Below are 27997 nucleotides of genomic sequence, written 5' to 3'. Positions count from 1 at the left end.
GCTCAAGGGCGAGGGGGGCGGGGATGAGGAGGGCGGCGGCGGCGGTACTGGTGGTGTTGTCTAGAGGGCTCGGGGGGCAGGTGAGTGAAGACGGTCTTGTACTTCACCACGCGCGTGCACTCTGCGGGGCCCCTCCTCTTCATTCCATATCTGGGCTTTCCCACTCGGCGACCCAGGCTTCCAGGAGACCCCAGGCCCGAAGGACGCCGCTCGAGCTCGCGCCCACCTCTCCTTGGTATTCGAGTCCACGCGTGTCCGTGCAGCGGTGTGGTTGGAAAGGCTGCCGCAGAAGCTGGAGCCAGCCGGCTCCGCCGGCCCTTCCATCCTCAGAGGGTCAGGAGGTCCCATTTCCGCAGCCTGTATTTAAGTTGCGTTCAGTTTGAGCTCTTTTCCACCCGAAGACAGGATTCAAATCCCGGTAGGAAACTTCCCACCCCATGTTGCCTGCACAGTAGGTAAATAGCCATTGCTGCTTATGCTCTTGAGGGTGCTGCCTGTGTTGCTTAAGATTAATTAAAAACATGGTAATACTAAAACAGAATGTCCACAAGAAGTTCTTGCAAGGGTCAGATAGTCAGAATATTGTTAAACAAACTGGCAAAGTCACCCAAAGCTCCGCTGATATTTACTCATTTGTAGGAAAGATCATTCATGTATAGCCTGTCTTACTGAACAAAAGCAAGGCGGAATTTAAAAGGAAAAAAAGAACGCTGTCTTCTCTGAAAGAGTTCCCACCTCCTCATTGAACTGATTGGCTGATAGCTAGCAAAGAGAGTTCACCCTTCAGCAGAATAAGTTAATCAGGATAGGCAATTGCAGTTTCTTGCTTTTCTTTTAGAAACCCTTTCAGCTAAGGAGCTTGTGTTTTGTGCTTATCTCCAAGTATTGGCTGCTAACGTCTTTCTATTGCCACCTCCAGATCTCACCACTTCTTTCATTACAGTTTCACAGTGAGCATACAGCAGCTTAGATTGACTCAACAAATACTGAGTGTCTGCTGAGTGCCAGGCATAGTACTAGGTGCTGAGGTTATAGCACTCGACAAAACAGAAAATTCTTGTCCTCAAGGAACTTCATTTCTATAGGAGAATACAGATAACAAATAAGATAAATAAGCAAAATATGGATAATGTTAAAGAGAAAATTCAAAGCAAGGAAGGATGAAATAAAGGGAATGACCCTGGTATCATTGGGACATTTTTAAAGGCATTTTACCAGTTTTTGGATCCTTGTTGCATTGATTGGAGTGCTTTTGGTTTCAAGTGTCAAGAATACATTAAAAATAGTTCAAACTATGGAAGATTCCACTGGCTTTCATACAGGAAGGTCCAGAGGACCAGAAATAGATGGGGCCAAGGCTTAAATGAGATCAGGATTTGGTAATGTGGTGATGGAGGGTGGTCTTATTGGTCCCCTATTCTCTCACATAGCTGCTCTTTATTACTTTTTTTCATCCACAAATTCAAACACTATCACAGTTTCTGTGTGTCTTAGGTGATTATGGTTTATCGCCTGTGACTCAGTGCGTGTGGAGCAGTGTAAAAGGGCAGGTCAAGGTGGAGTGGACTTTGAAGGCATAGTGGGAGTTACTAGGTGAAGACAGGCAGAGGAACAGTGTGTTCAAAAGATCAGCATTGTGACTAGGGGAACAATTCTTGGGCATAGGGTTTGGGAGAGATGACACCAGAGGTAGGCAAGAGCCAGGTAGTAACAGACCTGGAGCCAAACAGGTGTGTGAGCTTTGTTCTAAAGTTGTTAGTGGTCTTTCAGGAGTTTTTAAGCAGGGAATCACATGATCATGATTTATTTTAGGACGCTGTCTCTTGCAGCTTGAAGGATAGAAGATTTGAAAGGGGCACAGAAATCCAGGTAAGGAGTTATAAAAATATGACCTAGAGTGGCTGTTGGAAGGAGGAGCTAAATTGAAGAGACAGATAAATTGAAGAGACAGAATTTGTTGGATGTTTCAAAAATGTACTGCATATCTTACTCAAGCTTGGTCTTTATAAAGCCCACAAATTTAGTGAATTTTGTGCCCTTTCTCATTTTGTAAAATCCTTCATGGAGCTTAGGTTGTCTAGATGTGGTGTCAAAAAGTAGAAGAATAAGGAGGAGAGGAAATGGGAGTAGGGGAAGAATGCCGATTCCTAACTGAATGCCCAGGAAGCAGATGTTGAGAGATCAAGGAACATAGCTAAAGAGGAACAAATTAAAAATTGGAAGTGGGGCCTGAGAGACAAGTGCACTGGCTTATAGATGAAAATGATCAGCTACATGTTGGTAATTGTTGAACCTGGGTATTGGGTACATGGACTGATGATCTCCACTTTTATGAATATTTAAACACTTATCAAAAAGTTATTTTTTCAAAGTATATTTTACTGATTATGTATTACAGTTGTCCCATTTTTTCCCTACCCTTTATTCCCTTCCACCCTGCACCCTACTCCCTCTAGCATTCCCCCCATCTTAGTTCACGTCCATGGGTCATACATATAAGTTCTTTGGCTTCTCTATTTCCTATGCTATCCTTAACCTCCCCCTGTCTATTTTGTGTCTACCAATTTTGCTTCTTATTCCCTGTACCTTTTCCTCCATTTGCCCCCCTCACACTCCCCACTGATAACCCTCCATGTCACCTACAGTTCTGTGATTCTGTTCCTGTTTTAGTTGTTTGCTTTGTTTTTGTTTTTTAGGTTCAGTTGTTGATAACTGTGAGTTTGTCATCATTTTACTGTTCATAGTTTGGTTTTTTTCATAGATATGTCCCTTTAATATTTCATGTAATAAAGAGTTGGTGATGATACACTCCTTTAACTTTACTTTTTCTGGGAAGCACTTTATCTGCCCTTCCATTCTAATTGATAGCTTTGCTGAGTAGAGTAATCTTGGATATAGGTCCTTGTCTTTTATGACTTTGAATACATCTTTCCAGCCTCTTCTTGCCTGTAAGGTCTCTTTTGAGAATTCGGCTGATAGTCTTATGGGGACTCTTTTGCAGGCTACTCTCTCCTTTCCTCTTGCTGTTTTTGAGATTCTCTCCTTAACTTTAATCTTGGGTAATGTAATTATGATGTGTCTTGGTGTGGTCTTCCTTGGGTCCAACTTTTTTGGGACTCTCTGAGCTTCCGGGACTTGCATGTCTATTTCTTTCACCAGATTGGGGAACTTTTTCTTCGTTATTTTTTCAAATAAGTTTCCAATTTCTTGCTCTTCCTCTTCTCCTTCTGGCACCCTTGTGATTTGGATGTTGGAACATTTAGAGTTGTCCCTAAGCTTCCTAAGCCTCTCCTCATTTTTTTGAATTCTTGTTTCTTCATTCTGTTCCAGTTGAATGTTTATTTCTTCCTTCTGTTCCAAATCGCTGATTTGAGTCCCAGTTTCCTTCCCTTCACTGTTTGTTCCCTGTATATTTTTCTTTATTTCACTTTGTATAGTCTTCACTGCTTCCTTTATTGCATCTGTACTCAATCATTTCTGTGAGCATCTTGATTACCATTGTTTTGAACTGTGCATCTGATAGGTTGCCTATCTCCTTGTTGCTTAGTTCTTTTTCTGTAATTTTGATCTGTTCTTTCATTTGGTCCATATTTCTTTGTCTCGGAGCACCTGTTATGTTGTAAGGGGAGGAGCCTTAAGTATTCACCAGGGCAGGGCAACCCCACAGCTGTGTTGTGGTGATGTATGTGAGGGAGGGGTCAGAGAGGAACAATGCTGCCTCCTCAGCTTTAGGCCCATTTTCAGTCACTTTCCCCCACTACCCACAAATGAATCGGGCCGTTCTCATGCTGATTCCCAGGTGTGTGGGTTTGTGTACGTTCTAGGACCCTGTGGGTCCCTGCAGTGGACTCTCCTGTGAGACTGGGAGTTTCTCCTGCCACTGCAACCCCCACCGGTTTTTACAGTCAGAGGTTCTGAGGCTTTATTCCAGAGGACCCACGCTGGAACCCTGTGTTGCACAGTCTGTGTTGCTCCCCAGTTGTTCCTCCCGGTTTATACACATGTGAATGTGGGACCACCTTGTCCACCAGCCACCACCTTGCCATGCTTCCTCTCCACCCTGGCTGCCCATCTCCTCCCCTCCTACCAGTCTGGATGAATGTTTCTTCTTTAATTCCTTGGTTGTCGAATGGAATTCCTGTCCGTTTTGGTTGTTTTTTCTTTTTAAGTTGACTGTTGTCCTGTTTTTAGTTGTGTGAAAAAGCAAAGTATATCTACCTACGCCTCCATCTTGTCCAGAAGTCATCAAAAAGTTATTTAAAATAATGATTAAAAAGTAAGGAAATTTACATTAAGTCCTACCTGTCTTTTAGTGTTGATCAAAAGTGATCAAGTAAAAAAAAAAAAAATTCAAGTAAGAGTTATATGTTTATCTTTTTTGAGAGTTTTCGTTTCTCCTTCTCCCTTTTATGTAAGGATAAAAGTAACAGTGATTTTTAGGCCCTGGCTGGTGTGGCTCAGTGGACTGAGCACCAGCTTGCAAACCAAAAGGTTACTGGTTCGATTCCCAGTCAGAGCAAAAGCCTGGATCGTGGGCCAGGTCCACAGTTGAGAGCATGTGAGAGGCAATCATTTGATGTTTATTTCCCTCTCTTTCTCCCTCCCTTCCCCTCTCTCTAAGTATAAATAAATAAAACCAAAAAAAATTATCACTGATTTTGGAGGGGGGAGCAGTCTGAGGATATGAAACCTGCCTTAGAATTCAGGAAAAAGGCTTACTCTATGTTATTTTCTGGACAATCCTATACAACTTATTCTATGTAATAGTTACTTGTCTGAAATGCAGATAAATACTCCTCCTTAACTTATTTTTAGGAGGTACTGTGAGCCATCCTCAGTTACTTTAAAAGTTATACACTTGTTTAAAAGAAAGGAACTGTGTGTGGAAGTTTGTGAGTGACCACATATGCTGTGGCGCATTTGCCTTTATCCAGGCCCCATGACTTTCAAATATGTCCTCATTTGAAATATGACTAAGGGCCTATTCTTTGTCTTGGGCTTATTTGCTTGGTAAAGAGAGGAAATAGTTGTTCAGTTGTAAACAGTTGAACACTGTAGCTGTCATTGTCTGACTTTCGCTTTGCTCAGCTGAAAGCCCAGTGTTGCCTAGTTGGACATTGTGGGTGTCTCCCAAATACCCATGGGGAACTGTCAGGATGTTTGGGCTGCTCTTGGCCATGACACAGACCTCCTAATGTAAAAGACCGTCTGAAACCATTTTTATTGAGGGACAAGCATTTGAGCACACTTGATATAAGGTCAATTAGTGATTACAGATCATGAAGTCTGTGCAAGAAAACAGGCCCTGAGGTGAAGAGAATGTGCGTTATTATACCCACCCTCTTGTTCAGGGCTCCACAAAATTTCCCCTTCTTTTAACAGACACTCACTGAACGTCTGTCAGGTGTTTGGCACAGGGGATGCAACAGAGTCCTCCTGCCCATAAATAGCTGCCAGTCAGCTGCAGGAGTGGCATCCTGAGTGCTTTGAAAGAAAAAGGCCAAGTTCTCTGGTGTGGAAGGTAGCTAACCCTGGGTCGGGAGTGCTCACACGAGGCTTGATGCTCTTCCAGCCGAAGCTTGGAGGACTGAGAGAGAGAGCTTCCCAGGCAGGAGAACCAGCATATGCAAAGTGTTGAAAATCAATATTCCTTACTGATCAAGTCATAGCACAAGCTAAGTGGACAAAGGTAATGTAATAAAACAACACATGCCCAATGACTAAAGTAATCCCCCTCTTTATTCGTGAGGGATATAGCAAGACCCCGGTCGATTCCTAAAATCACAGATAATACCAAACCCTATGTAGACTATGTTTTTTCCTCTCTATACATACCTATGATAAAGTTTAATGTATAAATTAGGCACAGAAAGAGAAAAACAATAATAGCTAATAATAAAATAGAATAGTTATAACAATATAGTATAGTAGGCAATCTGCATGTGGTCACTTGTGGCCCACATTTAATATTTTCAGACCTTGGTTGACTGTAAGTCACTGAAACCACAGGCGAGGGGGGACTGCTGTACACGACAAGATACAGCATATGCTGTTCTGCATAATTCCTGTTTTTCACAAAATAGTCCAACAGGGTACAAATTAGGTGTAAGAATTCCCCAGAGGAAACGAATCTCTCCTCTCTTCTAGACATTAAGAGTGACTTTAGCTCTGAACAGGTGTGACTCATTTGGTTGGACGTTGTCCTGCAAAGCAAAAGGTCGCAGGTTCCGTTCCAGGACAGGGCATGTGCCTGGACTGAAGAGTTGGTCGTCAGTTGTGGTGCATATGAGAAGCAACCAATCAATGTTTGTCTTCCTCTCTTTCTCCCTCCCTTTCCCTCTCTCTAAAAATAAATAAATAAAATTTTTTTAAAAGAGGGACTTCTGATGTCATCAGTATGTAGTGCTAGTGTGGTGAGGTGATCTTTTCATTTTTTTAAGCCATTGACAAAATCCTTTCAGTTTCTGTCAGTAGCTGGTGAAGCTGGATAGTAAAGGTAACCTTATTCAGAGCTTTTCCCTAAGTATTCCTTATGTATTTCTTCCATTTAAAAAAACTTGTCTGCTATTTCCTCCAAGTATATCCTCTACATATATAAATGTATTTTTCTTTCTCTCTGTTTTTAATTCGCAGGTATGCTTTTTTCCCTTCTGTTTTATTTATTTAAATCTGAAGTAGCCTTGATTTGAATAATGCCTACTTTGTAAAATTGTCACTTTAGTATAGTTGAGGAATGCAAAGAGTAGATACTCTTTGAGTGGTGGAAAGCATTCACTTGGCTGTGCTAGAATTTCCAGGCACACACAAGTAAAAACGTCTCCTTCATTATTCTGTCACAGAAATCGAACTCTAGTACCTACTTCTCAGAATTCTCAGCTGAAATCAAAATTATGACTTTAAGACATGAAGTTAAAAATAAAAATTTTAGCCCTGGCTGGTGTAGTTCAGTGGATTGAGCACTGATTGGCCTGTGAACCAAAAGGTCACCAGTTTGATTTGTGATGAGGGCACATGCCTGGGTTGTAGGCCAGGCCCCTAGTTGGGGGCATACAAGAAGCAACCAGTTGATGTTTCTTTTGCACATTGATGTTTCTCTCCCTCTCTTTCTCCCTCCCTTCCCCTCTAAAAAACTAAAAAAAAAATTTTTGACTTATTATTAAAGTACCCTGAAATAACTTCTAAAAAAAAAACTTTCAAATGCTAGTAAAAAAAATTAGACCACCTACTTTTTTTTATTTTTATTGATTTTAGTGAGAGAGAGAAGGAGAGAGAAACACTGATTTTTGTTGTTCTGCTTCTTCATGCATTCATGGTTGATTTTTTTTTAATCTTCACCTGAGAACATTTTTTCATTCCTTTTATTTTTTAGAGAGAGGGGAAGGGAGAGAAAGAAACATGACTGGTTCCCTCCCATATGCACCCAGAGTGGGGATCGAACCAGCAACCTAGGTATGTACACTGACTGGGAGTTGAACCTGCAGCCTTTTTGGTTATGGGACAATGCTCCGATCAACTGAGCCACACCAGCTAGAGCGATTGGTTGATTCTTATATGTGCCCTGATGGGGGGCCAAATCAGCAACCTTGGTGTATCCAGAATATGCTCTAATCAACCGAGCTACCCAGCCAGAGAGACCCTTTCTTTCATAATGTCTGTAGAATTGCCAGTAATTTGTTCTGGCAGTTTTCCTTCTGCCCTTCATAGAATTTTTATTAGAGTGAGACTTTCTAAAAAATTTTCTGTTCTCTCTGACTCAGTAAACCCTAGAGACAGAGCTCTTGGAGAAAATGGAGACGCTATTTCATTTCTGCGTGTACAGGGTCTGGCAGAAGTAACACTTGCTTGAGCATGGTTGGTAGAATAATAACATGAGTATAATAATTTATAGTTTTAATTTGAACATTTCACCTAAAATGTCATATGATGTGCTTGAGTGTGATACTGTTATGTCACAGAATTTCATGATTATCATTTTGTAATAAAAGATTTTGTAATATAAAGGGGTGTTATTTGTGCCAGACCCTGCACTATAGTATGCCTACCCTTAAAAAGTTAATGAACTGCCTAAACTGTTGGGTTTTTTTGTTGTTTTTCCCCATGATTAGAGTCTCCATCCTGGGTGGCATAGCCTGTACATTCCTAGGAGGACAGGGGGTCAGCTACAGGGACCGTAAACAGACACACTCACAGTAGCCGTGTGTGTCTGCCTTCTCACAGTTCTTTAAGTGCCAGGGGACTAATCTGTTTGAAAATCCATACAAATGGATTATGTGTTTATTTCACTTCAGTTTATCCTTAGAGTCACATCTATAACCTTATTGTGTATCATATTGATACATTTTCTTTCTTATCCCTTATTACATTTTTCTTTTTTTGTTTTATTGGACATTAAGTCAAAATGTGGACTTCATAGTTATCATTTCTTTCTTTTTAAGGTTTCTTAAAAAATATATTTTATTGATTATGCTATTACAGTTGTCCCATTTTTTTCCTGCCCTTTATTCCCCTCTGCCTTACACTGCCCTGCCCCCCAGCATTCACTTCCCCTTAGTTCATGCCCAGGGGTTGTACATATAAGGTCTTTGGCTTCTCCATTTCCTATACTATTTATGCTGCTTATTCCTGTACCTTTTCCTCCATTCTTCCCTCTCCTCCTCCCCTCTGTTTTACTGTTCATAGTTTTTGATGATCTTTTTCTTAGATAAGTCCCTGTAACATTTCATAAAATAAGGGCTTGGTGATGATGAACTCCTTTAACTTGACCTTATCTGGGAAGCTCTTTATCTGCCCTTCCATTCTGAATGAGAGCTTTGCTGGATAGAAGAACCTTGGTTGTAGGTCCTTGCTCTTCATGACTTTGAAAACTTTTTGCCAGCCCCATCTTGCCTGCAAGGTTTCTTTTGAGAAATCAGCTGATAGTCTTATGGGAACTCCTTTGTAGGTAACTGTCTTCTTGTCTCTTGCCGCTTTTAAGATTCTCTCCTTATCTTTAATCTTGGGTAACTTAATTATGATGTGCCTTGGTGTGTGCTTCCGTGGGTCCAACTTCTTTGGGACTCTCCGAGCTTCCCGGATCTGCTGGAAGTCTATTTCCTTCGCCGGACTGGGGAAGTTCTCCTTCATTATTTTTTCAAATAAGTTTTCAATGTCTTGCTCTTCCTCTTCTCCTGGTACCCCTATGATTCGGATGTTGGATTGTTTCAAGTTGTCCCAGAGTTTCCTAAGCCTCTCCTCATTTTTTTTGAGTTCTCATTTCTTCATTCTGTTCTGGTTGAATGTCTATCTCTTCTTTCTGCTCTGAGTCGTTGATTTGAGTCCTGGTTTCCTTCCTTCTACTGTTGGTTCCCTGTATATTTTTCTTTATTTCGCTTTGCATAGCCTTTGCTTTTTCCTACATTTTGTGACCATACTCAACCAATTCAGTGAGCACCCAGATTACCAGTGTTTTGAACTGTGCATCTGATAGGTTGGCTATCTGTTCATCGCCTAGTTCTATTTTTAGAGTTTTGATCTGTTCTTTCGTTTGGGCCATATTTCTTTGTCTCAGTGCGCCTGTTACGATGTAAGGGGCAGAGTCCTAGATATTTGCCAAGGTGAGCAAGCCAGTTCCCTGTGCTGTCTCCAGAGGTTTTGAGGCTTTCTTTCCTGCCCCCGCACCCCGCTCCCTGCCCTGGAACCCTGGATTGCGCGGTATGTCTCGCTCCGCACCTGTTCCTCCGGTTTATCTGCACGCAAATGTGGGACTGCCTGGTCTTCCAGCCACCACCTTACCCGCCTGGTTCTCCCTTGTTTTAAAGGTTTTATTTATTTATTTTTAGAGAGAGGGTAAGGGAGGGAGAAGGAGAGGGAAAGAAATATCACTGTGTGGTTGCCTCTCGCTTGCCCCTCACTAGGGACCTGGCCCGCAATCCAAGCATGTGCCCTGACTGGGAATCAGGCTGGCAACCCTTTGGTTCATAGGCCAGCGCTCAGTCCACTGAGCCACACCAGCCAGGGCTTTTTCTTTATTTTTAATTTTATTTTTTATCCTCACCTGAGGACACTTTAATTTGCTTTTTTAGAGACAGAGAGGAAGGGAGAGAAAGAAACCCTGACGTGAGAGAAACATTGATTGGTTGCCTTTGTACACACCCAGACTGGGGATCTGCGCCGGCACTGGGTTTCATGTGCGTCCAGAGTTGGGGGGAGCATTGCACGCCCGGCACCCGGACCAGGGGTGCACCCACAACCTATGTTATGTGCCCCGACCAGGAATCGAATTGCATCTTTTCTGTTAAGGGACAACACTCCAACCACTGGGCGACACAGGCCAGAGCATATAGTTACCAATTCTGAACCTCAGAATTGAAAGAAAAAATGCCAATCAATGACTGTCTGAAAATCCTGAGACTAAATTTCTAATTTCTGTCCTCAAGACCACCATCTTGTTAAAAGAGAGGGAAAAGAACACTGGATGCAAATGAGGTGAAACTACATATCTCTTCACCTCGTGGTCTTTTTCCTTATTTTTTCTTCAACTGTTTTATCTTTACAGCTTTTATTTTAGAGGAAAATTGTTTAATTCCTTGGTGGTATCTGGAAAGCGTGCATTTAATTTCATGTACAGCGTCGGACAATAGTAGGTTTATAGTTGTGAGTACACAAAACAGGGTTTATTTTTGTATGATTATTAATGTGTTTATTTAAAAGTTTTTTATTTTTTGATTTTAGAGAGAAAGAGGAAAGGGGAAAGAGAGAGAGAAAGAAACGTTGATTTGTTGTTCTGCTTATTTATGCACTCATTGGTTACTTCTTGTATATGCCTTGACTGGAGATCGAACCTGCAGTCTTGGCATATTGGGATGATGGTCTAACCAAGTAAACTACCTGACCAGGGCATGTTATTATTTATTAATTATTTCATTATTTTCCACAGGAACAACTGTAAGTCTACTTTTGCCTCACTCTGTGTTTGTGGACATACATGGATTTTGTTTCCCTTTTGAGATCTGTTGACTTAATGGGAACAAATGTTAACAGTTCCTTAGGATTCCTATTTTCTAGACATCTCATATTGAATTTTGCCAGCTAAGAGATAGCCATTTTTGTCCCTAAGTTGGACCCTTTTATTCCCAGTGGCTATGGGTCTTCCCTGTGCTAGCAAATGAGGAACCAAAAAACACCTTGGTATCAGGGATATGGTTTGTCCAGGTGTGCGGTTTGCAGATGCTTCACTGTGACATTAGAGGCAAAATACCTTGAAGTTTGTCTTACTCGATTTTTATCTGCAATTTAACCTTTGCCATTTGAAATAAAAAGAAAAAAAAGCTCTTGAGTTTATAAACATCAATTCAGTTTAGGAGGAAGCCTCTGGTAGTTTGTTTTTGAGCCTGTTCGGATCAGGTCCCTGTTGGCACGGCCTGGAGCCCTCCCAGCCCCGTAACTCCCACAGGTGCTGCTGCTGCTCCAGGAAGCCAAAATGAAAGCTGACAATATTCATAACTTTGCAAAAAAAATGTAAACTTACAGGTTGAGGAAGCTGAGCAAACCTCAGACAAGATAAACTCAAATCCATGCCAAGACAGATTACAATTAAACTTCTGAAAACTAAAAAAAGAAGAATTGATATGTTACTTATGGGGAAAAAACAATTCAAATGACAGCAGATTTCTTACCGGAAACATTGAAGGCCAGAAGGAAGTGGCATAACATTTGTCAAGTGCGGAAGGAAAAGAACCTATCAAACTGAGTTGGGTTTTTTTGTTTGTCTGTTTGTTTTTTTGAGAGTACATTTATTAAAGCGGGGGACAGTGAAACAAGGAAGGGCTTAAACAGAAGCAGCAGCAGGGGAGAGCCTAGGCGGGGCTGCTTTTAGGTCACTGGGAAGTCAGAGAAAAGGGGGCCTTGGAGGAGATCGGTTCGGGGGGTCAGCCCGGAACAAGCGGCCCATTGCTCCCCTGGATGCAAGTCTCGTGGGGGTCCCTTAGAGTTTAGGGGAAAGAAAATTCACATGAAAAAGAGATTCAAGTGGGCATGCACCAAGAAGGACGTGCCTCAAACCCTGAGATTTATACCTGGTAAAATTATTCTTCATGAATGATAGAGAAATAAAGACATTTTCAAATGAAGGAAAATTAATTTGTTGCCAGTAGACCTACTTTAGAAGGATGACTATAGGAAATTCTTGAAACAGAAAGGAAATGATGAAAGAAGGAATCTTGAAAGCTTAGGGAGAAAAAAATAGAAAAAGCAAAAATACAAGTAACTACTACAGACTTTTCTTCTCGAGTTTTCTAAATTGATGGGACAAAAACTATAATATTGATGTGGTTCTCAATGTATATAGAGGAAATATTTAATACAATTATAATACACACAAGAGTAGGTAAAAGGACTTAAAGGGAAGTACATTTTCTACATTTCACTTGAAGTGCAATAGTAAAATGCTGACACCAGTAGATTGCACTGTTAGGGAGGTCTAAGAGCAACACTATAGATAAATCAAACTGGAGTTCTAAATAACATTCAAGTAATCTACAGGAAGTTGGGGGAGAAAGATCCAAGAAACAAAAACAGGGAACAAACTACTAAAAGGCAGATTGAAGGCCTAACATAGCAATAATTTCCTTGAAAGTAAATGGTCTGAAAATAAAAGATTGATTGCAGAGTGGATTCATGAAAAAGATCCAGCTCCGGCTAGGGAGCTCCATTTGTTGGAGCGTTGTCCTGATATGCCAGGATTGCAGGTTCCATCTCAGGTCAAAGCACACACAAGGAGCAACCAGTGAATGCATTAAAAAGTGGAACAATAAGTTGATGTCTCTCTCTGTCTCTCTCTCTCTTTTTTTATCTTTCTCCCTACCTCCATCCCTCCCTCCCTTTGTCTAAAAATCAATCAATAAATAAGCAAAAATCTTAAATGACCCAGTCCTGGCCAGGTGGCTCAGTTGGAGTGTTGCCTCTACATCAGAAAGGGTTTAATCCCCAGTCAGGGTGAGTATGGAAGACAACCATGTTTCTCTCTCACATTGATGTTTCTCTCTTCATCTCCCCACCTCCTGTCCTCTCTGTCTGAAATAACTTTTTAAAAAATACCCTTGGGTGAGCATAAAAAAAAAAAGAAGAAAATAAAATTTAAAATTATCCATATGTTGTCTAAAAGCAACCTACTTCAAATATAGTAATGAAACAGGTGAATCGAAAGTAAAAGGATAGAAAAAGGTACATATATATCATGCAGACATTAATCAAAAAGAGATGTGAATAACTCTATTAATAATAGAGTAGACTTCAGAGCAAGAAGATTAGTAGGGGCAGAGTTGGATGTGGTGTAATGAGGTAAAGGACAGCAAGAAAATACAGCGATCCTACATATACATGCTGTGCCCACAGAGCTGCAGTTCTCTTAATTTTTAAAAATATTTTTTCAATTTACTATTTCCGTAATTTCCACTTTTGTTTTTATTACCTCCTATCTTTTGCTTACTTTGAGTTTAATTACTTTTTCCCCCTATTCTCAGCTGATGGTTGATATACTGATTTGAAATCTTTCTAATGTAGGTATATAGGGCTATAAATTCCCCATGTATAGCTTTAGCATTCTACAATTTTTAAATATTTTCATTCAGTTTAAAATATTTTATTTATTTTTAATTAATTAATTAATTTTTAGAGAGAGGGCTAAGGAGGGAGAAAGAGGGAAACATCGGTGTGCTGGAAATACATCTATCTCTCTCGCACGTTCCCAACTGAGGACCTGGTCTGCAACCCAGGCCTGTGCCCTGGCCTGGGAATCAAACCAGCGACCTTTTAGTTCACAGGCGGGCGCTCAACCCACTGAGCCATACCAGCCAGACCTAAAATATTTTATTTTGATTTTTGATTTTAGAGAGGGGAAGGGAGGAAGAACAAGAGGGTGGGAAATATCGATGCAAGAGAGAAACATCCACAGGTTACCTTCCTCATGCGCCCTGACGGGACCAAGCCAGCAACCCGGGCATGTGCCCTGGCTGGGAATTGGACCTGCACCTTTAGGTTTGCAGGACAATGCCCAACCAACTGAGCCACAGTGGCCAGGGCTAAAATATCTTGTTTTTTGTTTCCTTCTTTTGCCCATGGGTTATTTTGAGGAGTCATTTAATTTTCAGACGGTTTTTTTTATTTTCCATATTTTTTTTGATACTGATTTCTAATGCTACTGTTCTTAAACTCTGAAAAGATGTTATTGTTCCACTTGGTATATCAGATATTTTCCTTTTGTAATACAGAACACATATACTCATCTGCGGCTGGTAAACCTGCCTCTGGTTTGCATGATGGCACTGAGGATAATAAAACTGTATTTCTGTAAAGAACACCAATACTTTCAGATTATGTAGGAAATCTGCAAGGTGAGACGTCTGAGGAGATCTAAGGATGACTAGGGAAAGCTCGCTCCTTGGGTAATGTGAAACTGAAGGTTCTAAACTACAAGAATTGCAGCCCTGCTATCCAGAAAAACACAGCCCAAGCTCAGTCTTTAGCCTGGCACTGAGAAAGCCCTGCCACCCCAACCAAAGGAGAGTGTGGGGACTGTGGAAGGCTGCGGTGTGCGCACTCACTGCCTCCTCTTTTTCACATTCTTTTGAAGCCCCCCGTAGAGGATATTCCTATAGGGATAGAGATCGCAAGACTTTACCAGAAGACTTTTAAGGAACATTCAGTGAAAGAGCTTATGTTCCTTAGCGAAGTTCAGGTTTTAAGGATCTCCAATGTAGACCCTTGACTCCTTGGGAAGCTTCAGACTTGAAACAGTTCTTTTTTTTTTTTTTTCTTTTTCCAAATATTTTATTTATATTTGTTTTTAGAGAGAGGGGAAGGGAGGGAGGAAGAGAGGGAAAGAATGTTGGTGAGAGTGTGAAACATCTATCAACTGTTTCCAGTAGGTGCCCCTACTGGGACCGAACCCAGGCATGTGCCCTGACCGGGAATTGAACTGACAACCTTTCATTTTGTGGAACCATGCCCAACCAACTGAGCCACACCAGTCAGGGCAGACTTGAAACAGTTCTCTTAGCAGGAAAATAGGAAGCCAGTGAGGTGACTGAGATCTCCTAACCTGTGGAGAAGAGTCACATTTCTTGTCATATTTTAAAAACTTTATGCATGTCAGTGCACAGAACATAAATGGAGGGAGCCATAAGAAACTGCTACCAGCCCTGGGCCGGTGGTTCAGTTGGTTGGAGCGTGTTCCCATACACCAAAAGGTTGCAGATTCAATCCCCAGTCAGGGCAGGTACAGGAGAACTAATTGATGTTTCTCTCTCCAGTTGGGGCGCGTGTGTGTTTGTGTGTGTGTCCATCTCTCTAAAATCAATAAGCATATCCTTGAATGAGGATTTTAAAAAGAAGAAACTGCTAACATGCTTCTCTTGAGCTTGAGGGCCACAAGAAGGAAGGGGATTGATGCTTTTATACCTTTCAAATGTGTTATGTAATAATATATTGCTGACTTCAAAAAGAAAAAATGGAACACCAGACTACATCAGTATTATTTGTTTTGCATTATCCTTTCTTAGCTTTAGGGATCCATGTAGCTTAGGAACTCAGACATATGAGCAGTTTGGTTACTGGGAGAGGCTCTTCCTCCCCTGCCTGTGCTTTCCTTTTGGCTGACAGTGGGGGTGGAGTCTCCGCCTCAGGGGCCAGAAGGCAAGAGAAACCCAGTCATCATCTGATGGTGAAAGTGCGATGACCTCCATCCTTCACCTGACGCATTCACAGGCTGCCCAAGATGCATTTCACCAACGGCTTTACAATCCCTAGATCCACCTGTCCCGATCCAATCGCCGGATGCACCAGCGGCTGTCAGGAAGCTAATGCTGAACACGTCTTCCAGGTGCTGCCGCCACAAGGTAGGTCTGGGAAATGAGGGTCAGAGACAATGCGAATAGTTCTGTCATTTTGAGCAGATGCCCCTTATTCTTTCATAGACAGTCTTAGGGCGATTTCCTGCTGTCGCCTGGTAAATGCTCCGGCTTCCGACTGAGCAGGGCAGCTCTAGCTCTGAGAGCTTGAGTTCCTTCCCCAACATTTTAAAGCTTAAGTTAGAGACCTTTAAAAATAGAGCTTTTAAAATCATGAATTTTAGAATTCTGATTTCTCATTCAAAAAAGTTTTCTTTTTGGTAAAGTTTTCATTACTGAAGGAATTTATATGTTTTAATTATTTCAAACATCCCCTTACTGGGGACAAAGTGGCCTGGTTTGCTGAGTAAGTAGCTTGTCTCTTGGTCAAGGTTCTGTTGCTGGCTCTTTAGTTACCCCTGCAGACGCCTGCCCCACCTCCCCCACACCCAGGTCCAGTGCTTGGGCATGGTGAGGTCCCTGGTCATGAATCACTGTTTGCTTTCCTGTGTTGAACTTACTACCTTTGACAGACACACCTTTTCTGACTGGCAAGACGGTAAAACTTATGTCTCAGCATGAAGGAGAATGTACACAGATTTGTTTGGTTTTCTTTTTAAATTGTGGTAAAAATACACATGATACAAAATTTATCATTCATGACATTTAGTACTCACGATGTTTTACAACCGTCGCCACCACTTTTATCACCCTGAAAGGAAACCCTGCCTCTATTCGCAATCACGCCCCATTTCCCTCTCCCCCAGCCCTTGGCAACCACTGATCTTTCTGCCTGTATGGATTTGCCCATTCTGGATGTTTCACATACATAGAATATATAATATGTGACATATTGCTTCTGGATTATTTCACTGAGTTTAAGTGTTTTCAAGGCTCATCCATATTGTAGTGTATGAGCGCTTTATTCCTCCTTACGGCCAAATAACACTCCATTGTATGGAATTACCACGTTTTGCTTATCCATTCATCTGTTGGTGGACATTTGGGTTGTTAGAAATCATGAAGTTAGGAATATTTGTTTTCAAATTTTTGTATGATTCTGTTTTCATTTGGGTTAGAAGTGGAATTGCTGGATCATATGGTAATTCTGTGTTTAACTTCCTGAGGAATCGCCAAGCTGTTAGCCACAGCAGGTGGACTATTTTCCATTCCCACCAGCAATACACAAGGCTCCCAGTTTCTCCACATCCTCACCAGCACTTTTCACTGGTTTTTTTTTTTCAATCCTCACCCGAGGCTATGTTTATTGGTTTTAGAGGGAGAGGAGCAGGGGGTGGGGGGGGGGGCAGAGAAACGTTGATGTGAGAGAGAAACATTGATCAGTTGTCTCCTGTACATGCCTTGACCAGGCAGACCTTTGGACACATGGGATGATGCTCCAACCAACTGAGCCTCCAGGCCAGGGCAACACTTGTCATTTTTAATTTTTGTAATTTAAGCTACCTTAATGGGTCTATACACAGGTTTTTAAGTATATTGTTTTTATTAAATGGAGAAAACCGGTTAAAGTCAGAAAGTGTAAAATTTATACCAAAAACACCAATCTCTTGTCTCTTTCCATCCTCTTTTAGCCCATTCCTAAAGGGAGCAAGTTTCTGTTGCTCTGGATTTTGCCTCCATTTAACCGCTGGTGTGTTCTGTTTTACCCATTTTGAGTCATTGGCTTGGTGAGGATTACAAGTTACTCTGGTTCATATAATCCCTTCCATTCTCTTAATATAATTTGTGTTAGTTAGGACATTGGTTTGACTATTTAAAAAAGATCAGAAAAACAAAACATCCTGCCTTACACAAGACAGAAGTTTGTTTTTCATATAATAAAGAAGTCAAGGGTTGATGGTGGTGATTTCCAGCTACCAGGGACCCATGTTCTTTCCTGTGGCTTCACCGTCTTCAAGAATGTTTTCCATCTTATTTTTCAAGGTGGCCGCTCCAGGTTTCCCCACCACAGCCACCCACCGTCCAGCCGCAGGAAGGGGAACAGGGCAGGGCAGAGCTTGTTCTCCCCCGTAAAGGCTCAGAAGCTGGGCATATTTTCTCTACTCATCCATGCAGCTGTCCACTCTCTCCCATGTGACTTCTAACATGTTTTATCTTGTTATTAACAATTAACTAGTGTACCCTGGTTGGTGTGGCTCAGTTGATTGGGTGGCGTCCTGAGAGCGGAAAGGTTGCAAGTCCTCTCCGATACCTGTGAGGGCACAGGCCTGGGTTGCAGGTTTGGTCCCCTGGGGCGTGTACGGAAGGCAACCAATGGATGTTTTTCTCTCACATCAATGTTTCTCTCCCTCTCTTTCTCCTTCCCTTCCCTCTTTCCAAAAATAAAATATTTTAAAATAAAAAATAATAACAATTAGCAAGTGTTTGAGTGCTTCATATGTGTCAGATACTGTTTTAAATGCTGCTTTCTATTCACTTACTAATTTAACCCTCAAAACAGTCTTCCAAAGTCGATGTTGTTTCCCTTCTACAGAGAAGGAAATCAGGCACTGTCACATCAAGGAGCTGCGCAGGTCACACAGTGAGTGAGGGGCAAGGCTGAGGCTCCAGAGCCCACCTTCACTCATGCTTTTAAATTGGGGTCCGTGACCCTCCAGAGGGTCCCACCAGTCCCTTCCCATCTGTGCTTTAGGCTGGCAGAGGCTTATCAGAGGTGCCCAGCCCGTGAGCTGGCAGGGCTTACTTAGTTAATGTTTAGTTATTATCAGCCCTGGCTCCACACTGCCCAGCAGGTCCCTAGGCTTGTCCCAGGGTCATTGAGCAAGAAACATCAGCATATGAAGGATGAAGAAATTTCCTGTGCTGGCTCTATACCAATTTGTCTTTCTGAATTAAAGACCTTCTTAGGTGGAATCATTGATACCCTAAACATTTATTTAGCTTTTATTTCTTGGGGTGATGGCCCACGGTCACCACTGTAACCATGCTCCTACGCCACTAAGAGCAGCAGGGCCCTGGAGATCATACTGTGCTGCAGCTCTTAACTGTCTCTTGTTTTATTGACACAGTGACCAGGAGGTAAACTTTGGGATGTGCACACAATGGACAGCAAGGACTTGGAAGCTGAAATCCACCCCTTGAAGAACGAAGACGGGAAATTGCAGGAGAGTCTGGGAAACCAATTGAAAAAGGAAGATAACGTGAAAAGCACGCCTCTGCAGTCTCGCCTCTCCCGATGCCGGACAGTGGCATTTTTCCTCTCGCTGTTTATCTGTCTTTTGGTGGTGTTCGTGATTTCCTTTATCATCCCATGTCCAGACAGGCTGGCATTACAGGGGATGTGGAGGATCAATTACAACATGGCTGGTGCGTCCCCACCCCCACCCCTGCAATGACATTCTCTCCTCTGGGTGGGCCAGCAGGCACAGCATATGTGTCGGGGAATCTAGAATTCATCTTTTTTTTTTTTTTTTTTTAAGTCAGCAACTTTTATTATCCCTCACATATTTCATAGGGAAGAGAATGTGGCAAATGGCTCAGGGTGGAATGAAAAAAAAATGCACTTTTGAATGCAATGCTCTCTTTGCTCTGGGACCTTCATGCACAGCAGCTGCACTTGTCCGATGCGCCTTTGCAGACACAGCTCTGAGCACTATGGGCAGAGCCCATGGGGCAGCACAGCAGCAGCTCTTCTTGCTGGAGGGGCATTTGCAGCAGCCGGCACACGTCCAGCAGGGCAGGAGCATTGGAGGTCCATTTCAATCAGAGATGAGGGAAGAGGTCCAAAGCTAGAGGAGAAGAGGCATTTGCACTGGTGTGACGCATGGTGGAATTCCTTGACCCTAAGCAGCCGCTAATTCTGTGTCCATGGTTTTCCTGGAATTTTGGAGGAGCTCCAAGAACAGCTTATCAGTAAAAATGGAAGGACTGCTGTGGAAGCACAGTAGTCTGCTCTCCCATTTTAGGAAGGACAAGCTAGGTCAGTAAAGGAAAGTGGCCTTTTTGGCTTTTCAGAATTAAAAAAAAAAAAAAGCAAAACAGTAACTGGCAGAAGAGATAGAACGCTGTTCTTGAAATGTGGCATATCTGCAGCTGATTTTGTAGTCCAATCTTTCTGAAGGGTTTAGCTAGAGTAAAGCACATTTTTCATTTCTCCCATAAAATTGGCAGTCTGGAATTTTTGCCTTTATGAAAAGCAACTGAATCAGCCTCTCTGGACACCACTTAGAGTTGCCTGTGCTTTTATTTTTATTTTTATTTTTTCCCTATGCTTTTATTGTTACAGCAAAGAAATCATTACCAAAACCAAAGTCATGAAGATTCCCCTATGTTTTCTGCTAAGAGTTTTATAGTTTTTAGTTCTTAAGTGTATGTCATTGATCCATTTCGAGTGCATTTTTTTATATGGTGTAAGGGCCCAAGTTTGTTCTTAGTTTATCTTTTGAGTCTTCAAATGAAAGGCTAGACCCTGATGTGTATGGAAGTGTGGTATCTTTCAATTCCAAACTTGATGTAAGCAGGAATTCATTCCTGAATGGAAGGCGCTCAGGGCGTCCATTTGTGGAACCCACGTATCGTGCTTGCTCCTTCCTAAAGGCTAACCGCTGATACCAGCATTCATCGTGTGGATGAAGAATTGCTGGTGTTCTGAGGAGATGCGGGACATTGCTAGTCCCCGTGGTGATTTCACAGGGGTAGGTTCTAACTGGCACCAAACCCTAAGGAGCAGAGAAGTAGGTCGTGTCAGACATGGCCTGGTCTTTAAACCAGGCATGGTCTGAAGAATATAGTCTGTGGTTTTCTTTTTTAGTCACCTACGACTTTCTGGCCACAAAAGACATAAACAAGGACAAGGTCCAAGATGTTCTCTTCCTTTATAAAAACACCAACAGCAGCAACGATTTCAACGAGTCCTGCACCCTTGAAGGTAATTTACTTTCTATCTGAAGGATGAACTCCCTGTAGGAAGAGGAGTCCTTGCTTTTGCAGTGTTTGGGGGAAGCACTTGGTAGAATTTCTGGAAACCGTCATTGCCCTTCATTCATAGCAGGACTAGAAAGAGAGAGGGAGGCAAGCTCCAGTCTCAGCACCCACCCTTCTTGACTACCCTGGGGCCCCCATGGGTGGGGGCGGGTAAGGGGCTTAGGTGTAAAGGCAGCGAGCCTGGCCAGTAGGGGCTGTGGCTGGGAGCAGGGTGTGAGGGAGAACTGGCGGTGTGCGGGCTGCGTGCGCGTCCCCACGGCATTGGGTCTGTCCCAGGCTTTTCCTCTCCCTGCTCCTTTGTGGCCGCTGTATCGGGAGCCAATGGCAGCACCCTCTGGGAGAGGCCTGCAGCCCAGGATGGAGGCCTCGTGTTGTGTGATGTTGCGCAGCCAAGAGACAGCGGGGAATCTTCCGCCTGCATCCTCATGGACAGAGCTGGTTCTTTGATCGCAGTCAATGTATTTACAGGTAGGCCGGTGCTCTCTGCACCTCCACCTGGGCCTGCTCGTGTGGGAGGACCGGTGCCAGGGTCCTGAGCAGGGTCGGCCTGTGCTCTCAGGCAATGTGACTGCGCGGGAAACATGGTCAGAGAGTGGGAAGGAACCCCCGTGGGAGGACACAGCCACTTCGCAGTCCCACCAAAGCTACTCTGACATGTCACACACCATTGTGTCTTGTCATCTCCTGTCTGAACCTTGCTTGTGGGGGCACGGCAGAGCACTTCCTGTGGAGTGACGGAGATGCAGGGGAGGGGCGTGGCTGCTGCTGGCCATGGGAGTAAGTGGCCGCAGCCTTCTTTCACGGCAGCCAGGGCAAGTGCGGGCCGTGCACCGGGGGTGGGAGGGCGCGGAGTGGAGAGCTGGGCCTGTCGGTGCGCCGGACGTGGGGGTGCTCCCGGTCACCAGCCATGTTTAGGCACTGAGCGGATGGCCTCTCACACCTTACCAAGGTCTTGAGGAATTCTGTGCCTTGATACTACATTTGGTGTATATTAGCATTTCTCTTACAAGTTGTGGTTTTAAGGATATGGAGGAAAATAAAGAGCAGGCTTGAAATATTTTAAGAAGAGAGGAATCAGCCCTAAAAAAAAGACAAGACTATGTTGGGTCAGAAGCTGTTACCTCAGGACCTGCAGTCCCCAGGTGTCACCCTAAGCACCTACGTTCTCTTCTGTGTGAAAGGCAAAGGCCCAGGCCACTCAGCCAGGGCCTTTGTGGGGGCAGAGGGTCCATCTTTGAACCCAGCAGCAGACAGGGGTCCTGAGGGGCCTTGGGAGATGGCGAGGTCAGGCCTTGTCCATCCAGAGGGGGAGGGTCAGCATTGGCCCTAAGGTACTCTAGAGCCAAGCATTAGCAAATGGGTTCACGAAAAAAGTGGGTAAATTCTGCAGCTCCCGAAAGTAATACTTTAACACTTGCTATATAAGCCCCTGGGCTTTTTGCACATGCGCACATCAGTGCATTCATACTTTCTCACCTGCCTTCAGCCCCCTGTTGGTGGGGGTTTTCATCTCCGAGCAGGAACATCTGTGCATTTGCCAGGCTGCGTGTGGTGGAAGAGGATCTGGGGCCAGCGCCCAGTGATCTGTGTTTGGTTTTAGGGGAGACCCTGTGGAGCCAGCCCAGCAGCTTCAGAAGAAACTCTTCCATCCTGAGCCCTTTGCTCCAGGTGCCTGACCTTGATGCTGATGGGGCCCCAGATCTGCTGGTTCTCACACAAGAGGAAGAGGAGGTATGGCTCTCCTCCTGATCGCGGTAGCCCACGTGCCCTGTGGTCTCTCTCTTTTCTGCTTCGTGGTTCACTTCCACTTCCCAGGCAATATTTGGGTCTGATCGCTTGTCAGGGACTTACCCAAGGTCCTTTGTTCTGGCACCTGCGGACCCAGCCTACTGGGCAACACTGACCCCGTCCGCAGCTCCTGGGCCTCCCCAAGAACAGGCGTGCACTTACCATTTGTGCCACTGTGGTGAAGCTGTGAGGACAGGGAGGGACTCTAGCCCTGGAGACTGCCCACTTCTCCCAGGCAGGCCACACACAGATGCCTGATATCAGACATTCTTAAATCAAAGCTCTCTTTCTCCAAACCAGGGTGATTTTGACCCCTTTTCCTCCCGTGTTTTGCAGGTTAGCAGCTACCTCTATTCAGGCAGCACCGGGCACCAGATTGGCCACCAAGGCAGCCTCAGTGTGGGCAAGACCAGTGACTTCCTCCTTTATGTCACCAGGGCGGGCGCCCACTACATCCTTCTTCCCTGCGGTATGTCGTGCCTGCCGGGTCCCGGAACAGCCTCACTTGCAGAGGCCGTGCTGGTCTCAGATGAGCAGTGCACGCTGGAGAGAGCAGAGTGCGAGGAGGTCGGTCACTGCCGTGAGGCTCGTCGACCCCTGCTTTTATTCTAGGGATTCACATTAATCACTGACAGGCTGAGAGGGCCCCAGATGGTCTCAGCACCCCCTCCCAGGCTCAAGGAGGGCACCACATGTTTTTAGAAGGGGGGCTGATGGGCGCACATCCTCCTGATGTAGCAGCAGCCCCCGGTGACCTGAGGCTCTTCTGTGTTTTGAGTAGCAAGTTCCATCTGTGGCCACTCTGTGAAGGACATCTATGAAAAAGTGACCGGGAGAGACAGCTCACTAAGGAGAGACCCCAGCTGGGAGAACATGCTCAACGCCACCAACCCCAGGCTGCTTTTGCACAGGTTGGTCTGGGGGGCGTCACATAGGCCAGGTCCTGTTCCTCGGTGCTTAGGGTAGTCAGGGCGCTGAGGGCTTGGCTCTAGGTGCTGCGAGGTCATCCTGGGGTCAAACATAGGAACTGGGCGAACAGAGCCTTGCGAAAACCAAGCAAGCCCTGCCCGGTATGGCTCAGTTGGTTTGGCATTGCTCCACAAAGCGGAAGGTCACTGGTTTGATTCCCAGTCCCGGCATGTGCCTAAGCTACGGGTTTGGTCCCCAGTTGGGGCGCATAGAGGAGACAACCGATCACTGTATCTCTCTCACATCAATGTTTCTTTTCCTGTTTTTCTCCCTCCCTTCCCCATTCTCTCTAAAAATAAATAAATAAAATCTTTAAAAACAAAAACGGAAAAGTTTCCCAACAGCGGGTTCACCCTCTCTCCATGCACAGTAAGAGTCTTGTTTTATATTCTCAAGTTAGAGAACTAAGAAATACAGGGCTACACATGGGAGTCTGGTGGGCAGTGCTTGGGGGAGGGGCCCTGCCTCTGGGCCCTGTGTCCAAGCTGCGTCCCTCCCACACTCTCTAGCTCTGGAGCCATCAATCACCTAATGAACGTTCCCGGGAAAGGTGGCGAGGACCTCCTTGTCGTGGGTTCAGAGGCCTGTGTGCTGCTGGATGGGCAGGAGCTGGCACCCAGGTGGACCTTCAGCGTAGCCCAGGTCTTCAGGTACGGGGTCTTCTCCAGGAACCCGTGCAGTTGTTGCAAACCAGGCACTACCAGCCCATCCCCTCAGCAACCCTGGGGACAAGGCCCCCAACTGGGACCAGTGTGCTTCTGCTAGAGGCCTCTTGCCTGTCTTCCAGTGCCGCCCTGCACTGAGGGGCCGGTGAAGCCCCCTCAGCCAGGACAGCCTGACCCGGCCCAGGTTTGGACATGGAGAAGATGGGCGGCATACCTGTCCCCAGGTATCTCCTCACAGAGACCCTTTGTGACTTCTCTGTTTGTCTAGAAAACCCATCCTTGGTCGCTACAAACCTGACACCATGGCTGTGGTCATTGAAAATGGAACCGGCATTGACAGACAGGTTGGCAGCACTTCCTTTTTGTGGTCTTACCTTTGTTAGGAGCTGAGGAAAATTAGTCAGAACAGCAGGTCGGGTGGTGGCTTAGAGGCTGAGCTGGGGCAAGGAAGGCCTCAGGGAGACACCTCAGTCAGCCCCAGGGAGCGGCGCGTTCAGGGCTGGCACAGCGGGGCCCGTGTGCCTGTGCGGTCCCGCCCTTGGCTGCCCGTGCCGTCCTCTTCCTCCCCAGATCCTGCTCCTGGACCTCAGCACTGGGGCTCTCCTGTGGAGCCAGGCCCTGCCAGGCCTCCCTGGAGACCCTCAGTCTGCCAGCCTGCCCACCGCAGACCACCGCTCAGCCTTCTTCTTCTGGGGTCTCCACGAGCTGGTCGGTGCCAACCAGACGGTACGGGCAGAGCACACAGTTGAGACACACCAATGCCAGGGGCCAGGGCCAGAGACCAGAGGCCAGTCTTAGGTTCCACCTTGAGAAGCTAATTGGGTGACTGGACACACACACGCAAGTAGAAACTGTGGGAGGTTGGGTGGGAGAAGCCAGCGCCCTGGCCACCGGGGAGGCCAGGGCTTGAGTCTGCCCCCGGGCCAGACACAAGGGGAATCTGGGAAGGAGTGGGCTCTACTGGGGAGGGCGAGGCCAAGTTCCAGGCAGAGGACACTGAGAAGGGTCAGGGTCAGGTTGGGGGGAAGAGGGGCGGAAGGTGGGTCCAGAGTTCAGACTGACGTTTTAGGGGACTCCAGTACACACAGCTCCGGTCATGGGCACTGTCAGGCGTGTCCCGTACGGGATGAGTGCAGCAGTGCCCAGCTATGAGGCCCAGGACACTGGGGCTCTTGGCCCAGATGCAGACAGGGCTGGAGCCCTGGTCGGCCGCATGCCCCATTGCTGGTTCTCGCCGTAGGAACCCGGAGACAGCCAGCGCAGCCTGTACATGTTTCACCCCACCCAGCCCAGTGTCCTGCTGGAGCTGGCCAACGTCTCTGCCAATGTCGTCGCCTTCCAAGGTGAGTGTGGCCGTGGTGCAGACCTGGGCACCGTCCACGGGGAGGTCTGCTGAGTCTGGTCACGAGACCTGACAACTCTGTCCTCCACAGTGGCCCTCTTTGAGCCAGGCCGCCATGCCGCCTGCATCCTCCTCACAGGCCCAGCCAACCCAGATGCACCCGGCCTGGTCTCCGTGGCCAAGCACAAGGTGCAGGACCTCATCCTGAGCAGCAGGGTGGTTCGCCTGACCGAGGGTGGGCCTGACAGTGACCAGGCCACCAGGGACCGGCTCTCCCGCCTGCGGTACCAGAGCGAGACCTAGGTGCACAGCAGTCGGAGCGTGTGAGAGGCTCCAGCTGCTGAAGTCAACATCCTAGGAAGCTGGCCCTTCATTCACTTGACCTGGACGCTGAGTCTCCACTCCTGAACCTGGCGATGCTCTCCGCAGCGCTCCCTCAGTCCCCAGGGACGTGGGTGGGTGAGGGGACGCCCAGGCCTCTCCTGCCCAGCACACTGTGCCCTCACATGGGTCCTCACCCTGCCCCACTGGGGTCACACGCTCAGGGCCAGCTGCCTTCACTGTGGTCTCCCTGGGGGAAGAGCCCAGGCCCGTCCTGTAGAAATCCCCTCTCCATTTCCCGTCTTAGCTATCCTGACTCAGCACTGTCCCCCTGAGATCAAGCAGCTCAGAGGATGGTGGGCCCTGGGGTGGCCTCGGCGGCTGGGACCTGAGGCAGTACCAGCCCCCAGCATGGTCGGTGTGACTTGCCTTGGGGAGCCCCTTCAGCCCAGCCCGTGAGGATTGGGGCTTTAGGACACAATGGGCGGCATCCCTCACCGATGCCCCAAGCGGGGCTTATGCCCTTGTGTTAGCTGCTTGTGCTGTGAATTTCCCAAGGAACTGACCGTACGACACACACTGGGGTCATTTTGCATCCTCTTCGTACACACTGGAGTCACTTGTCCCTCTGGAGTCCCTGTACCCCTAGGTGTAGCCAGCTCCCCCCCTTCCTGGTGCTCAGATATCCCTGGCATTGGTGTCCCCTGATGCAGGACTCACCTCTGTGCCTTGTTACACCCCAGGGCTCAACTGTGCCCGGACGAAATAAATAAATAAAAATAAACCTTGACTCTGGGTACCACAGAAGAAACAATTTTCTGCACTGGCCAGAAAAGCCCCAGGGGGCACATGTGCGCCTCGTGTGTATTTGCTCCCAGCCAGGCTTCTGGGTCAGGGTGGGAAAGGGTGGCTGAGGAGGTGAGGCTCCCTCAGACCTGTGATTCTCGGGAGTGTCGCCCCTGCCCCCCCGCACCGCCACGCACAGTTGGAGTAGAAACTCGGGGCCCAGAGGTCTTTCAGCACAGTCTCCAAGTGCATCTCAGGTTTGAGGGCCCCTTCCTGTTCACAGCAAGACAGGAACCCAGCCCGTGGGCGTGCATGTGCACTCACCTGGGCCAGGCAGCGCAGCGGACCCCCGCCCCCGGCCCAGTGCCCACGTGTCTTCCAAGGGCTGGCCAGGGAGGGTTTGGGGGTGAGTCCTGGCAGCTGCCCAGGCAGAGGGTGTCAGTGAGTTGCAACTTTAGGTGCCAGACTGATGAGGGAAATGGTTTAAAGAGTCCTTTAGTAATTTCCTGCAGGCATTTAAATAGGAAAAGCTGTCCCTGTGACCTCACGCCCCCTCACTCCCCCCAAAAATATGCCTGTGAAAAGTGACAGGTCTGCAAGTGAAAATCACCTGGGGTTAGGCCGGGCTGGGGGCTCGAGCGGTGCCCAAGGATTCAATACCAGGTTGGGGTCCACCGCCCTGGGCTGAGGAGCCAGCTCCGGGAGGGACCACCCTGTGTAGGTCCTGGGGTAGTGAGCAGGAGTTCGGAGGCTGAGCCCAGGGATGCCCTCCCTGGTGGCTCTCCAGCAGCCTGGACTTGCAAATAAAGCAGCTGTGCCCAGGGGGGTCCACGCCGTGTTCTGCGGAACTCCCTGGCCTTAGGGCACAACCTGCCCAGGAGGCAGTGGATTCAGTACGAGGAATCTGTGCTGGTTTTGCACTGTACTTCCCCCTGGAGTACTCAGACATCCTTGTCCTTCAAGGTGCAGACAGTGTTCCTGGCTGTCTCCCCAAAAACCAAACACCCCCAAGTGTGCAACCTGAGTTCAGCCTAAGGGCTGGTTTCTCCTCTGCTGTGGGTGTCCACACGCGCGACCTTCCATGACACCAAACTGCCCACATTGTCTTTCACTGTCTCCCTCGCCAACGCATGCCTCATGCACACAGACGCACACAATTTGGACCACAGCAGGATGAGCTCAGCATGAGGGACAAGGGTCTTTTATTTCTGTGCCAGGAATGGGTGGGAGCAGTGAAGCCCTGTGCACCAGGCCAGCTGAGGGGCACAAGATCCTCTCAGCTCAGCCAGAGCTACACTCCCAAAGGAGCGGTGTTCCTT

General features: G+C 46.3%; 1 protein-coding gene across 9 annotated transcripts; it reads left to right on the top strand.

Moving 5' to 3' along the window:
- The first annotated feature begins 18 nt into the window (after window positions 1-18).
- Window positions 19-26698, top strand: FAM234A (family with sequence similarity 234 member A). Of its 9 annotated transcripts, none has more exons than XM_054586746.1 (14): window positions 46-80; window positions 1813-1869; window positions 15784-15872; window positions 18893-19190; window positions 20635-20751; window positions 21084-21275; window positions 22408-22538; window positions 22932-23064; window positions 23377-23506; window positions 24074-24214; window positions 24498-24573; window positions 24800-24955; window positions 25470-25572; window positions 25663-26698. In XM_054586746.1, the coding sequence occupies exons 4-14, from the start codon at window positions 18926-18928 to the stop codon at window positions 25872-25874; spliced, it is 1656 nt and encodes a 551-aa protein (XP_054442721.1). In that variant the 5' UTR covers window positions 46-80; window positions 1813-1869; window positions 15784-15872; window positions 18893-18925; the 3' UTR covers window positions 25875-26698. The 9 variants fall into 9 exon arrangements, with proteins under 9 accessions (XP_054442719.1, XP_054442726.1, XP_054442721.1 ...); XM_054586747.1 differs by lacking the exon at window positions 46-80 and adding an exon at window positions 98-418; XM_054586743.1 differs by lacking the exon at window positions 46-80 and adding an exon at window positions 98-455.
- Window positions 26699-27997: the final 1299 nt, after the last annotated feature.

Source organism: Pteronotus mesoamericanus, unplaced genomic scaffold, assembly GCF_021234165.1.
Source record: "Pteronotus mesoamericanus isolate MK-2021 breed Mesoamerican mustached bat unplaced genomic scaffold, CSHL_Meso_final contig_947, whole genome shotgun sequence".
Lineage (NCBI taxonomy): Eukaryota > Metazoa > Chordata > Mammalia > Chiroptera > Mormoopidae > Pteronotus > Pteronotus mesoamericanus.
The sequence above is the reverse complement of the archived record's forward strand: the minus strand, read 5'-3'. Positions and strand labels throughout refer to the sequence as shown.

Excerpts from the sequence above, each read along its gene's own strand:
- FAM234A (XM_054586744.1), top strand. The coding sequence starts at position 18,926 with ATGGACAGCAAGGACTTGGAAGCTGAAATCCACCCCTTGAAGAACGAA. Across the intron at positions 22,539-22,931 it reads TCACACAAGAGGAAGAGGAG|GTTAGCAGCTACCTCTATTC; the intron begins GTATGGCTCTCC and ends CGTGTTTTGCAG. Across the intron at positions 24,215-24,497 it reads AGCGTAGCCCAGGTCTTCAG|AAAACCCATCCTTGGTCGCT; the intron begins GTACGGGGTCTT and ends CTGTTTGTCTAG.